At 36.4% G+C, this 12,644-nt stretch overlaps 1 protein-coding gene across 1 annotated transcript in view; it reads left to right on the top strand.

Moving 5' to 3' along the window:
* Nucleotides 1–3,288: 3,288 nt before the first annotated feature.
* Nucleotides 3,289–12,644, top strand: part of LOC134542559 (UPF0047 protein YjbQ) — a 44,336-nt gene continuing 34,980 nt past the window's right edge. The window contains exons 1-2 of the mRNA XM_063386921.1: nt 3,289–3,680; nt 6,480–6,534. Of these exons, the coding sequence (XP_063242991.1) occupies nt 3,521–3,680; nt 6,480–6,534 (215 nt within the window). The 5' untranslated portion in view covers nt 3,289–3,520. The remainder of the gene's footprint in view (nt 3,681–6,479; nt 6,535–12,644) is intronic.

Raw genomic sequence — 12,644 nt, forward strand, 5'->3', positions numbered from 1 at the left:
GAAATTATTGTCTAAATGTTTTTTGTTCCGGTATTTTGTTTCTTTGGGTGTCAGACTCAAGCTTCAAGCAGACGAGAGCTTGGAATGGATTTTGTTTCAATGTATGCAAGTTAAGGTAATAATAGGCTTATGTTTGTAGCTTAGAGACAAATATTGTTTTATGACTAGTAGTTTTAAAAAAGTATAAATTTTGGTTTACTAGTCCAATATCAGGGGAAATAAAATATTTACCAATCATTGACATTTTTTTTTATAGAACTCAAGTTACATTGAACTGGCTCGATAAAACATTGTTAAAGTAAAGTAAGACAGTTTACTGTTGGTTTTCATGTTTAAGGGTGGCTTTACTGAAGGTGAAGCCAATGAAGGTCGTTTTTACGGTAGGATCCACGAAATTGCATTATTTTTACAACTTCCAACTGAAAAATTAACCTTGAATCATATCCCAAAACAAACCTTAATTGTATCTATATGTAAAACTTACATTTCTTAAGAAGAAAAGTGGTAATATAGTTGAAGGCATTAAAAATTAATAGAATCGAAAAATCGTGCTAGTCTTTTTTCATTATTCTTCATATTTGTGAAATTTCAGGCTTTTGAAAACAAATAATAATAAGCCAAGCAACACTTCATATGTTTGGCATTTATTTGTTATAACTAGAACTTAGCGTGAACTAATCTATGCCCAGAATAAAGAAATGTAAATCACCTGCTGCCATATGGAACCGAATTCAAACCCAATCTTCATTATATTCTGCTAGTGTGTGTGTTAGCAGTGTCTGCATCTGCATTACCCATTCAAGATAAATTTGGTTAAAAATATGTAGATATGTAGCTTGGTGTAACTCTTTTGCTTGTCTTATCATGCAAAGAGGGAAAAATTAGAAAGAACGAATAAAAAAACTAAAAAATAATGTTTTGGGTACATTTTTATTGAATAGAGCTGCTTTTCCGAGAAAAAAAGTATGTAAATAATTATAAGTGTTTTTAAGTACTCTTGATTAATTAAGCTTGAAGATGCCCTAAAGAAAGTATTTTACCTAAGAAATATGTTATTTTAGAGTAGTTTGTTTATAAAGGTTTACCTATCATTATCGCTAATACGGTTTATGACGTATACGTTCAGAGACAATCTGTAAGACATTGTAATTTGTGTAGTGGGTAAAAGAAAACAATTGTTGCCACAGAGGATGATTGTTTGTGGCATGTTTACGTTTTTGGCTTTAACGATTAGCGCAGCGTAGAGAGTTTAGTCAGTACGGTGCTGCGATTACAGATCTGACGAACAGTAACGGCATGACAGACTTTACTTCCGCAGATATGCACATGGTGTGGGGAAGCCTTCTTTTCACAGACGAGAGAGCCAAACGCCCGATCGTACAGCTTCGGTTTTTTTTGTTTATTGTAACTCATGATAACTATTGGTCAATTAGGTTAGGTTAGCTACATTATAAATACTTTAAAACATTGTGGACGGTTGATTTGGTTAGGATAGCTACATTAAAGATACTGTGAAATCATGTAAACGGATTCCTAGCCCTGGATAGCTACATATTAAAAAGTTATTTGCTAAGCAACCATAAAATGATTTTACAGTATTTTTAATGTAGCTATACTTACCTAATATAACCAAGCATCCACAATGTTTTAAAGTATTTATAATGTAGCTAACATATCCTAATCGACCACAAAATTTAATGCCACACCGGTTTATACAATGAGATAGAACCGGGGCGGGGGGGGGGGGGGGGGGGGAAAGCGAGCATGAACTTCGGGGAACTTCGGGTGTGGCTCTCTCGTCTGTGAAAAGAAGGCTTCCCCATGGTGTGAGGGAAGGCCGGAGTAATTGCAGCAGTAGCAATGCCCATTTAACAAGTGCTTTCCCAACAGATGTTAAGGCCGAGGCCGGGTTTATAAAAAACGCGAAGAACGCAACATTGAAACAACGCAACTAGTAACCGATGCAAGAAAATCAAGTTTGTTTATGAAGCACAGAAGTCGCAAGACGTCACAATATCTACAATCTAACAGCAGTAGGAAACGAATTTCTTCACCGGGCGTGTTTTGTTCATTCTTGTTTATCATGAAAACCTATGAAACATAATTTAATTTAAGAGTATTCCTTTATTTCACTATGAGAAAAATTAACGAGTGAAAACGTAATGTGTATAATCAAAACAACATAATGGCCTTCTACGCACATAACGTCTGGGCTTTAAAAAATAACACTCCACTTCAGATATGGGCTGCGGGAAATGCAACGCTTTAAGTTGAAAGTTGGGCGGTGCTTGCGTTGCGTTTTTGCGTGTTGCGTAGTTTATGCACGAATATTATTGAAAACTTCATTACGGAAGTTTTTACGTCTTGGTGTCTTGCATAGTTTATAAACCCGATTTTACAGAATAAAAAGAACTTTAAACGTCGTAACCAATGTCTGCCTGAAACTGGAAGTTTCATAAAGCGAAGGGTGTTGTACAAGAGACTGCTGGTGTACAACTAACTCTAAACGTTATTGGTCATTTGACTACCCTAAACGTATGTGCCTGGCTCGTTACCTGCTTCCCGCGGAGCGTTTGAATGTCACTGCGCTGCGATCGCGCGCGGTCTGAGCCAGTGAGGTAATGCCTACTACGCGGGAATTTCAAATTTGAGCGCTACTTCTCGCACCTGTAATTTGCAGTGTTGTTGTCCGCATATATGTTTCTTAACACAAATTGCATTTTTTTTTGTCTTTCCTGCCACCAATGAAATGTATACTGCCCAGTTTTCGAACATTCTATATATTTGTATAAAATAATATTCAAAACCAAGTATGATAAAATATAATACGAATTTGGACCTAAAGTTCGTATCTACTGAACGTATGGATTTACGGTAAATGTGCGGCTACAAACTGAAGTTTGACGTTAAAAAAATTCTAGTTAGCAAAAGTCTGCTGAAAATAGTTTCATTACATCCAGCGCCATTACTGTTTATTTCGGGTCTTTTTCGTGACTTGTAAACTGTGTTACCTTCAAAACAAATCGCCAAAATATATATTTTTAAAACCTAAGCATTTACACTTGAACAACAGAACACAGAAAACTTATTTACGAACTGTATTTTTTAAGTGAGTATTTCCAATACATTTGTGTTATTTTAACAACAACAAAATAAAAAAAACGCTGATTGACGTGTGCGAAATGACCATTCATCCGCCATAAACCAATGGAAACAAAACACAATTTGAAACACGTCATTTGTTCGCTGCGCGACTTTACTGCGCTCTGTGGAAAGTGGCGCTAGATTATCGTGCGGCAGGTTGGTGCGGTACGCTTGGATACTACTACATGGGTAGTGGGTTGGAAAGGCGTTTCTTTCAGAAATGTTTCAGGACTAGATAATTTGTTCGTGACTGCTCTGTGTAATGCGCGCCTTAAAGTTTAACTCAAGAAATTATGTGAAGTCGTAACGCTAAACGCTCTCATGCCGAAGATTTGATAATACCTGCGTCCAAATAAATCCCTGTCTGGTGTTCATAATGGCTTCATCGAATAGAGGTATTCAGATAGGTTCTGCGTGGTTTCAACGAAAAATTAATCTTAGACCTCAACATAGAGGTGTACATTTAGTAACCGAAGAAATTCTTAGGCAAATGCCTGAGATATGCCAGTTTTCAGTGGGGTTATTTCATGTACAGAGTAAGTATTCGACCCGGTGTTCATAGCTTGTGTATTTTGTACTTTGATAGGTTAGTAATATTTAAAGTGGCATGTTGTAGTTCAGATCTAAAAATAAGTGTGATGAACGGTGGCACGTCTATTCTTAATGATGGTTGGTTGTGCCGGGCGTCGATCGACTGTGTTTGGTGGTCAAATGCGCCGACCTAGCCTATTTAACTGAAAGTCGTAGGCTACTTTACATACATTTTTTGAGGCTAGGGCACAAGCTATCAGTGCGATCGCGTAGTATATGCTTTGTTGCAATGTGTGTAACTATTTGTTAGATTTTAAGTTTAATGATTAGGTATATTTGTAGTGGTTTAGTATGTGACGGTGATATGGTTAGGTTAACTCGGCTACATTAATAATACCAAATTTATTAGTGGAGAAATTTAAATTATAAAATAAATGCATTTTTATTTTTACTGGGAACTTTTCACTTCAGTTATTCATATTTTTTCCCCCCAGAATCTGTGACTATGAAGTTTCCACCCAGTTAAACTGAATGTTAGTTACTATACAAAACTAAACACTACTGATATGGCAAATGTCGTTTGTGGGTTTATATTTTAAAGTATTTGCATGATGTTGTTACTTAGGTTAGTATTAAAGTAAATTTGAGTTATGTCTTGAGACTAAAACCAAAACTAACCAAATAAGTAGGGTAGGCCTGTTGATAGACCAGATTCCACATTTATAGCATGAGGCTAAAAAGTTTTGTTTATGGTAAAGTTTGTGATGGATTTACATTCAGAGACAAGGCAATGGGACCTCCCAATATTAGTGTGTGCTCCAAACCACCTTGGTACTGTCTTGGTGCTCGTAAATGTGAGAGTGGTAATTGTTCCTTATAGCGTATCCAATTGTATTTTAACATAAAATAATAAATAAAGTTATTGGTTTTGTCTATGATACAAAGTTGTAGAATTATCAGACAATATTATATTTTGAAAATACATATAAGTCTTTAAGGAACATCGTTCCCATGAGCAATTCTTCTGTGTAATAATCATATTTTAATGTAAAATATTAAAATACATTAAGCAGTTGAGTGTTCGTGATTTTAAATTAAACAATTACCAATATATTTTTCATTTTAGAGATATCCATTGTAAAACTTTTGTATAAGCTCAATACGTGACATGGAACATTGCCCCAGGAACAAATGTTCTATGAAACGTATCCAGTTATCATTAACAAAATATTAAACTAAAGTAAGCAGTTAAAAGTGTATGTGAGATATGCGAAACTGTACCATAGCCAGAATATAATTAAGTTTGAAAAGATGGATTTTAAAACTTTTATGTAAACTGGGTCTGTGCTGTAGATTTTCTTAGTATTGTACTGTAATGAAGCAGATTTAACGACTCGCATCCTTCGCTGCTTGTACACATTTACGGACAGGTCTGTCATGTTGGCCGCTTGGCCTAGGTGTCCATGGGTTATATAAATTACGGTAATTCTAAAGAAGAGCTACTTTTCTGAGAAAACAAATATTAAAAATTCCAAACTGTAGAAGTTCTGTATCACGTCTCCAAGTTTATGCTTTGATCCTGATGGCATAATCCTTTATACATTGATTTTGTGGTTCATGGTGCTTGCTGTTTAAATTAGTGTATAAAAAGATCCTGGACATAACCAAAACTTGAATGAAACAATAAATAATTATTGTAAAATTTATATGAAAGAGAAAAAGACATGATTTGTTTGTATTTTTGCGAACGTGACATTGGCCAGGACACGTGCAGGTGCAGAGCTGGCTGGCGACTGTCGCAATATATGTGCCGCGCGCGCCTGGAAGATAACAAGGATTGTCGCTTTCCCCCCCTCCTTCCCAACACTCCCCGCGCGGCGCCCTGCCTTTGACACGTTACTGACACCGGACAGCTGCAGAATTACGCGAGCCGCCGACACGTGTTTCGAGAGATTTCTGCTGTCGTGTCGGCACGGAATGACGCGACTGGCCCTGGCCGCGCTCGTGAGTTCCAGAAATGGCGGCTGATATATAAAAAGAGGACGTCGGCCTTAGCAGAGAAAGTAAGTAGAGAGAGAGTTCAGGCTGGAGCTTTCCCACGGCGGAGCCTCCGGGGCGATAGTGCCGCAGGTGCAGCAGAGTGGCGAAGTCCTTGGACGAAGGTTCCAGGGCGGGAAGTGAGTCAGTTGTCAGTTCAGAGTGAAGTCGAGAGTTTTCCCGCGGCGGAGTTCCGAGCGGAGTCCCGAGCTAGGCGTCGAGTGGGATCTCGGCGAGGGGGAAGTGCGTCGGCGGCGGCGGCGGCGGCGGAGTCCCGCGGCGGAGACCCGCGAGGGGTGCTGCGGCGAGACTTGCGCCAGAGGTGCGGCCCAGCGAGGTGTGTGGAACGAGTGACTGGGGAATAGACCTTTCTTTTAGTGTAATTAATTATTTGCCATTTTATAAGATTAATTGTAAGTGACATAAGTAGTGGCAATAAATAAAACAATTTAGTGATAAAATCTTTAATTGGGCTATCCTTTACGAACCTGCGGTAAATCTAACAGTATTGTGATATTCAAGTTTCTGTTTTGTCCAGGATCCTTAGACATTCTAAATTAAAACAGCAAGAATCATGTACTACATAATAAAAATATACAAGATCATGGCATCAAGGTCAAGAGATAAGCTTGGAATAATTACCCTAATAAGTATATATAAGTATGTACGGAAAGTAATGAAACATCTCTGTGTGTAGTGACTTTCAAATCATCCTGTATTGTGTTTTAAAATAAAAAAATTAAAATAAATTTTTTTTTTTTCCCCAGTTTTGCACACTTCAGCTAGCCTTGCTTTAAATGAAAGTTGGGATCCTGATGTAAGGTGAGTTTAAACGTATACCTAAAATTTGTTTTTGTTTGTGATTGTCTGTAATAAATGTTCTGCAGAAACATATTTGGCTATTTTATCATGTAAATTTATGGCATGCCTCATTCAATATATTTAAACACTAAATTGCCATAAGAGTCCCAGTGTAACTTCAAGTTTGTCTGTGTGTGTGTGTGTGTATGTGATAGCCAATTTTGTCATATTTTGCTGTGAGAATCATGTTAAATGTGTAACCATTCTTCACCAGGGACATACACAGGGGTGGTAATGGGGGTGGGATATCCCTCTCCCCTCGAAATCCTAAAAAAATTCATCATTTCCATGAACAAAAAGAAAGAATTTGAACAAAAAAAAGGGCAGTTAGTGGTTTTATACTCCCGGAAATGAAACTCTGCATTAATGCTCCTGCTCTTCACTGATCAAGTAATCAACACATAATAATTAAGAAAGTGCTGTAGATATGTATAAATCTGTACGTATATTTTTAATGTTTTATTTATTTATTTATTTATTTATTTATTTATGCTTGAACCCGTGGCTCTGCCTGTCGATACCTCGCTCTTCACATCAGTTCGGCTGCTGCCGTCTTTACAGTTTAACACTCCAGCCTTTTACGAAGAGATGACCATGGCTGAAGTCGAGGAGGGTCAGGTTGTAATGCTGTCAGTTTCACTCAAGGATAGCCGAGGAATTTAGGCTGGAAAATAGTTGATTTTGTTCAGCTGAGAATGAATAATGAAAACGTAAATCGGTTGGTACTTGGGTGCGGTACAGTACACAGTATCTACAGGTGTCGGCCAAGACCAGGTACAAGGTGTCGGAGCAAGAAGGGTTCGTTCGCAAGGACATGCGGTGACAGCTGGGCTCTGTGCCAGAGAGCTTGTACGACATGATTTCTGCTGGGTCAGACTAGCAGGGACGAGGGACAGCCAAGGGTTCCAGCACGACAGACTATTCTCAGCCTTAAAGGCATGCACTGTTTCGGGTACTTGTCGTCAACAGAGACTTTTATACTCATAAATTAGTGTAGTTTTTTTTACAGTTTCAGATATTTGTTTTGAAGCAGAATTTTTGTTGCCCGATATAATAGTACCCTTAGAATGCTGTGCATGGTCATATACTTAAAGCACTCAGCAGTCTAAGCTAGTTTCAGGCCAATAAAATAAATTTACATGTTGGCCTGAAAATGTGGGAAGGGGGGGGGGGGAAACGAAAAAAAACATTCTGAACGTCATTTCCGTGCTTACGTTGCGTATCTGATAATGTTTCCCCATGTTGAGGCTCACATCTGTAGCTTCGTGTAGCACGGAACTACTTGCAACTCAAGTAATTTAAGACTTGTTTTTAATTTATATTTTCCTTATTGATGAGTAACTGTTAATTTGAGTGTAATTTGTCCTCTATTTTATTATTATTATATTCCTGCCTTTCCAGCAGGTAAACAACTGTTCGCGGCTGTTAGCGGAATTAATTTTCATGGTAATTCTTGATAGTTTTTCTATTGTGATTTACTTTGAAGGCATGGACTATAATTTGTGTATATTGTTTGGATTAATCAAAGTTTTCATTAACTACAAATAGGAAAGTAAGGTTGGATTTTTTTTTTTTGCCATGATCCAGTTGACTGTAGATAACAGTTGAAATATCAGCAAGTGGTGTCTGTTTTCCTAATTTAACTTGATATTTTGTTGCAGTTTGTTTGCAGTGTTGAAAGCTTGTGGCAGTTAAAAGTGTTACTTGCCAAATACATAACAAGCTCTAGCAATCCCTGTTTTTGTTTGACATATGTATATATTGGTTAGTGTGTGGTATAGTTTGTGCCTTTTTTGTTGGTAGACCATTCATTTACACTTTACAGTATGTATTACTGTACTTACGTATTATTCTATGCAGTATGTTTTTTTATCTCTTTTAAGAAAGTCTCTAGCTAGATATATCAAGGGCATGATAGCTTGTAAATGAATTATTTGCACTGTCTTCAAAACCACGTGTACTTATAGTTAATGTAATGTGGTGAAGATTCAATGAGTGTTATGACTACATGATTTGACTAGCCTATAATGTTTTCAAGTTGTATATATTGTGAGGCATATCATTAGGTTAAACATTTATTTCATGTAGTTGCATTGGAGTTTAAATGGAATAATTGGTGAACCAAACAGCTTTCTTAGTTATATTTATTAATCCTATAATTCTTACAATTAAAATTACTTAAAAATTTGTAGGTTTTTTTTGTAATATGACAGAAGATGCTCTTTTATAATTCTAAAATTGTTTGGTATTTAGCAGGAACAATTGGACATAAATTTAATGGGTGGTAGGAAATGCCCAAACAGGCAATTTTTTCTAAATGAACATTTGTCCGAAAAAGTAACCACAAAGTTACAGGCATTAACAATAGCACCTAAAGTTGAATTTCCCGCGCATTATGCTAAGTGACGAGGTGGCTCAGAGGTTTAGTGACGAACATGCGCATTAGCGACCATTAGTCTGCTGTACAGCACAGTGGATGGTCATTTGTGGTAAGTTGACACATTTGGTTTTGGCGGTTAGCGCAGTGTTGGTGGTATGGTGAGTATGGTGCTGAGACCACAGATTCTAAGACCAACCGCAGAACGAAAGTATTTAAAATTCGCCGAGATGTCCTATGTGCACATGGTGTAGGGGAGGCGTGAGGAATTGCAGCAGGATCAGTCCATGTTTACTAAGGGCGCTTTCACAACAGAATGTCTTAACCATGGGCTGTCTCAAACTGGGAGTTTCATACTATGGAGGTGGTGCACACCAAACAGCACAGCTGGGTTGCTAGTGCACAAGGCTAAATCTAAACTTCCTGCTAGTCGCCTGCTTTTCTATAGCATTTTAACGACACAGCACTGTGAGCACGCATCCTCCCAAGTGTGTGGTACTCTTGCTTTCGTTTGCTGGCCATCCGTAGATGTTTTCTTCCTATGGTACCGACGGAGGTGGGAGTCCATACACTGGTAGTGAGTGATAACTGTGTTCCTGTTTTACATGTAGTGCCCACCACTAAAGTCTAAGACTGTTGGTGGGCATGTGACAAATTCCAAATAAATAAATAAAAAATTAAACCGGCATGGCGCATAATGCACTGGAAATTCAAATTTGCGCACTACTTTTTGCTCCTGTAATGTTGCAGAATTTTTTTACTGGACATGTTTTCATTAACAAAAGTTGTTTTGGCATTCCTTACCACCTATTAAATGTATGCCTCGTTAATGAACATTCAGGCCCCGATTCACAAATGGACCAAGTTTTTGAGGGGCGTGAGAATTTGAGGTGGAAAAGAAATAGAAGCACATAATAGCCGCGGGGCGAGAAATCAATTTTTTTAAACGTACAGTAACAATTTGATTTTCAAAAATACATGTTTCTATTTTTTGTAAGAAATTAAATTTGTTTCTATGGACAGTATCAAGGGGAAATGTTAGTTTATACTAACTATTGCAGTACACTTAAAAATATTAGGCTTAAACCCAACGTATAAAACTGCAATAACCATTTATTAAATTCAAATAAGAAATTTACAAACTGCATATGTTGTTGAATAACCTTATTAATTAGTTGCATAATGTGCTGTTTTATAACTGATAATAAATATGCTTGAATTTGTAAAATGTTATAAAGTTTGGGGGGAACTGGAAAAGGAAGAGGGTTGGCTATCTGCCCAGGGTGCTAGCTACCTGGAATCGGAACCTGTAATATCCTGCATATATTTATTTCTTTTATCTTTGTGTCCACATTCTGGAAAGTCAGGGAAGTTTGGAGTGTCAGGGAAAGTCAGAATTTACTTCAAAGTCTGGAAAAGTCATATGTATGCCCAAGTGATATTAATTTGAAAGGAAAATGATATGCTCCAGCCAGCCATCATCCAGACAGCATGCACACTAGAAAATGGTGTATACACAAGTTCTGTTTGAAACAAAGAAAATTGAAAGAGTACTAAGCCAGCTATGGGGAAAATGGCCAGATTTTTTTTTATTTCAGTTTAGAAAATTGCAAAATAGGTATATTTGAAAAAAAAAATTATTTGGGGAAATTTTAATACACAAATTATATATATGCACATTTACATACACATAAAAGCCTACCTTAGGGACTCGGATATTAAAATCTAAATACTATTGTGTCAAGCCTCAGACAAGAAGTTGGTAAACTTTTGCTAGGCCTAGAGAAAATTTTAGCATTACCTTTAGTGTACTCATCCAAATGTTTACTAACAGGGGTGTGCAAACATGCTATGAGGCTTGACACATTCAAGTATTTTGATTCATATATTTGTATCCAAGATAGGCATGTTTGTGTTTGTAAAAGTGTGAATGTGTATATATAATGTACCTATGTATCTGTAATAACATTTCCATGACTAATTAAATAATAATAATTTACATATTTTGTAGGTGTGCACAAGCATATTTTAATGTTGAATGGAGTAAAGTAGTGCAAAAACTAGAGTATTTTCAAGTCAAGTTATCAGATTTTATTTTTATTTTTTCATTTTCCTTTTAAGCTCAACTAACAGAAAATAGTGGCACAAAAGTACACAATGCACATGGTATCTCGTGATGGTTTTTTTTTGTTCACTATTATAGTGCTGTGAATAGCATATTAGCCTACCTTCAGTATTTATATTTAGATAATAATTCTACAACTGTATATTTTGATTTAAGTTAGCTATTTTAATTTTCATTACAAACAATTTGTAAGCAACTAATAAAAATTAATTAAAATATGTTTATCGAGTTGCATCGCAGTGAAGGGCTTTAATTTAGAATGTTAATTTGGAACATTATAATGAAAATTTGTCACACTTGTTATAATTTTATCACTACTTTAAATATTCAAGTTCGTTATTGCCCTATACAATATACGCCCAGTACAAGAATATTCAAAATGTATGTGCAATAATATTGTGCTTTTGCTCGGAGGTAAAGTAGCAGTGCCGTAACATTTAATTTGCCCAGTTTATCTCGGCTGTTTACGGTAAATATGGTGCATGTGTGGTAGTTATTGTGCTTCTGCAGTAATCATGGTGTTTTTACAGTAACTGTAATTCTTTTTGTGGTAGTTCTTTTATGGTAACTATTGTGTTTGTGCAGTGACTATGGTGCTTTGCCCGTGTTTCTTCATCAGTCATCGGCCCATCGTTCATTTGTGTTCACTTCCTGTTTACATACGCCATTATTATTTTGAGCCGGGCAGATGGTAAAATAGATGTGTATTTTGTATGTTTATTTCTTTTCAGTAACACATGATATAAAAAATATTTATGTGGGAAAGGATATTCAAAGCTCATTTTAAGTAACAGTTGTTACTGCAGCTTTTATGTCTTCCAGCCCGGACGGACTACCTAATTTCATTCTTAAAGGCTGTTAACTCACATTAATACCTCTCCTCAAACATTTATGTAACATGAGCTTGAAAAGTCAAAACATTTCCCACCAAATGGAAAACAGCAAGGGTAGTTCCCATCCACAAAAACTGTTCCAAATTAAATGTATCCAACTATCGCCCTATAACTATTCTGAATGGTTTAGCTAAAATATTCACAAATATTATCTTTAAAATATTATATTTCCCTATTAAAAACAGACTTTCACTTTACCAACACTGTTTTAGAACCAGTATGGCCACAGCAACCAATATTGACTTTTCTTAATCCAGTTTACTATGAAGTAACAAACAGGGGTCAGGTAAATGCCTGTGACTTCTACGTTGCGAAAGATTTTTGACACTGTAAATCAGGAAACTATCTTATTTGGGTTTATGTGAAAATTTTGTAAACTTATTTTCGAACTACCGGTATCTCTGTTGTAGATGCTTTTATGTATCTTTTAACAACATTAATTCTTCACATTTTAAGGTCTCATCTGGAGTCCCTCAAGGCAGGACTCCCCCCCCCTTACTTTTTAATATTTTCATAGATGAAATTTCTAACGTGCCAAAACATTAGTGTATTGTTTGCAGATGATTTTAAAATATTTAGAAGTATTAACTCAATCAAGGATTGCTTATTACTTCAAACTGACACACAAGAAATTAGTAATTGGTGCTTAATGAATCTAGTAGCTCTTAAACAATCA

This window comes from Bacillus rossius, assembly GCF_032445375.1.
Source record: "Bacillus rossius redtenbacheri isolate Brsri chromosome 9 unlocalized genomic scaffold, Brsri_v3 Brsri_v3_scf9_1, whole genome shotgun sequence".
NCBI classification, from domain to species: domain Eukaryota; kingdom Metazoa; phylum Arthropoda; class Insecta; order Phasmatodea; family Bacillidae; genus Bacillus; species Bacillus rossius.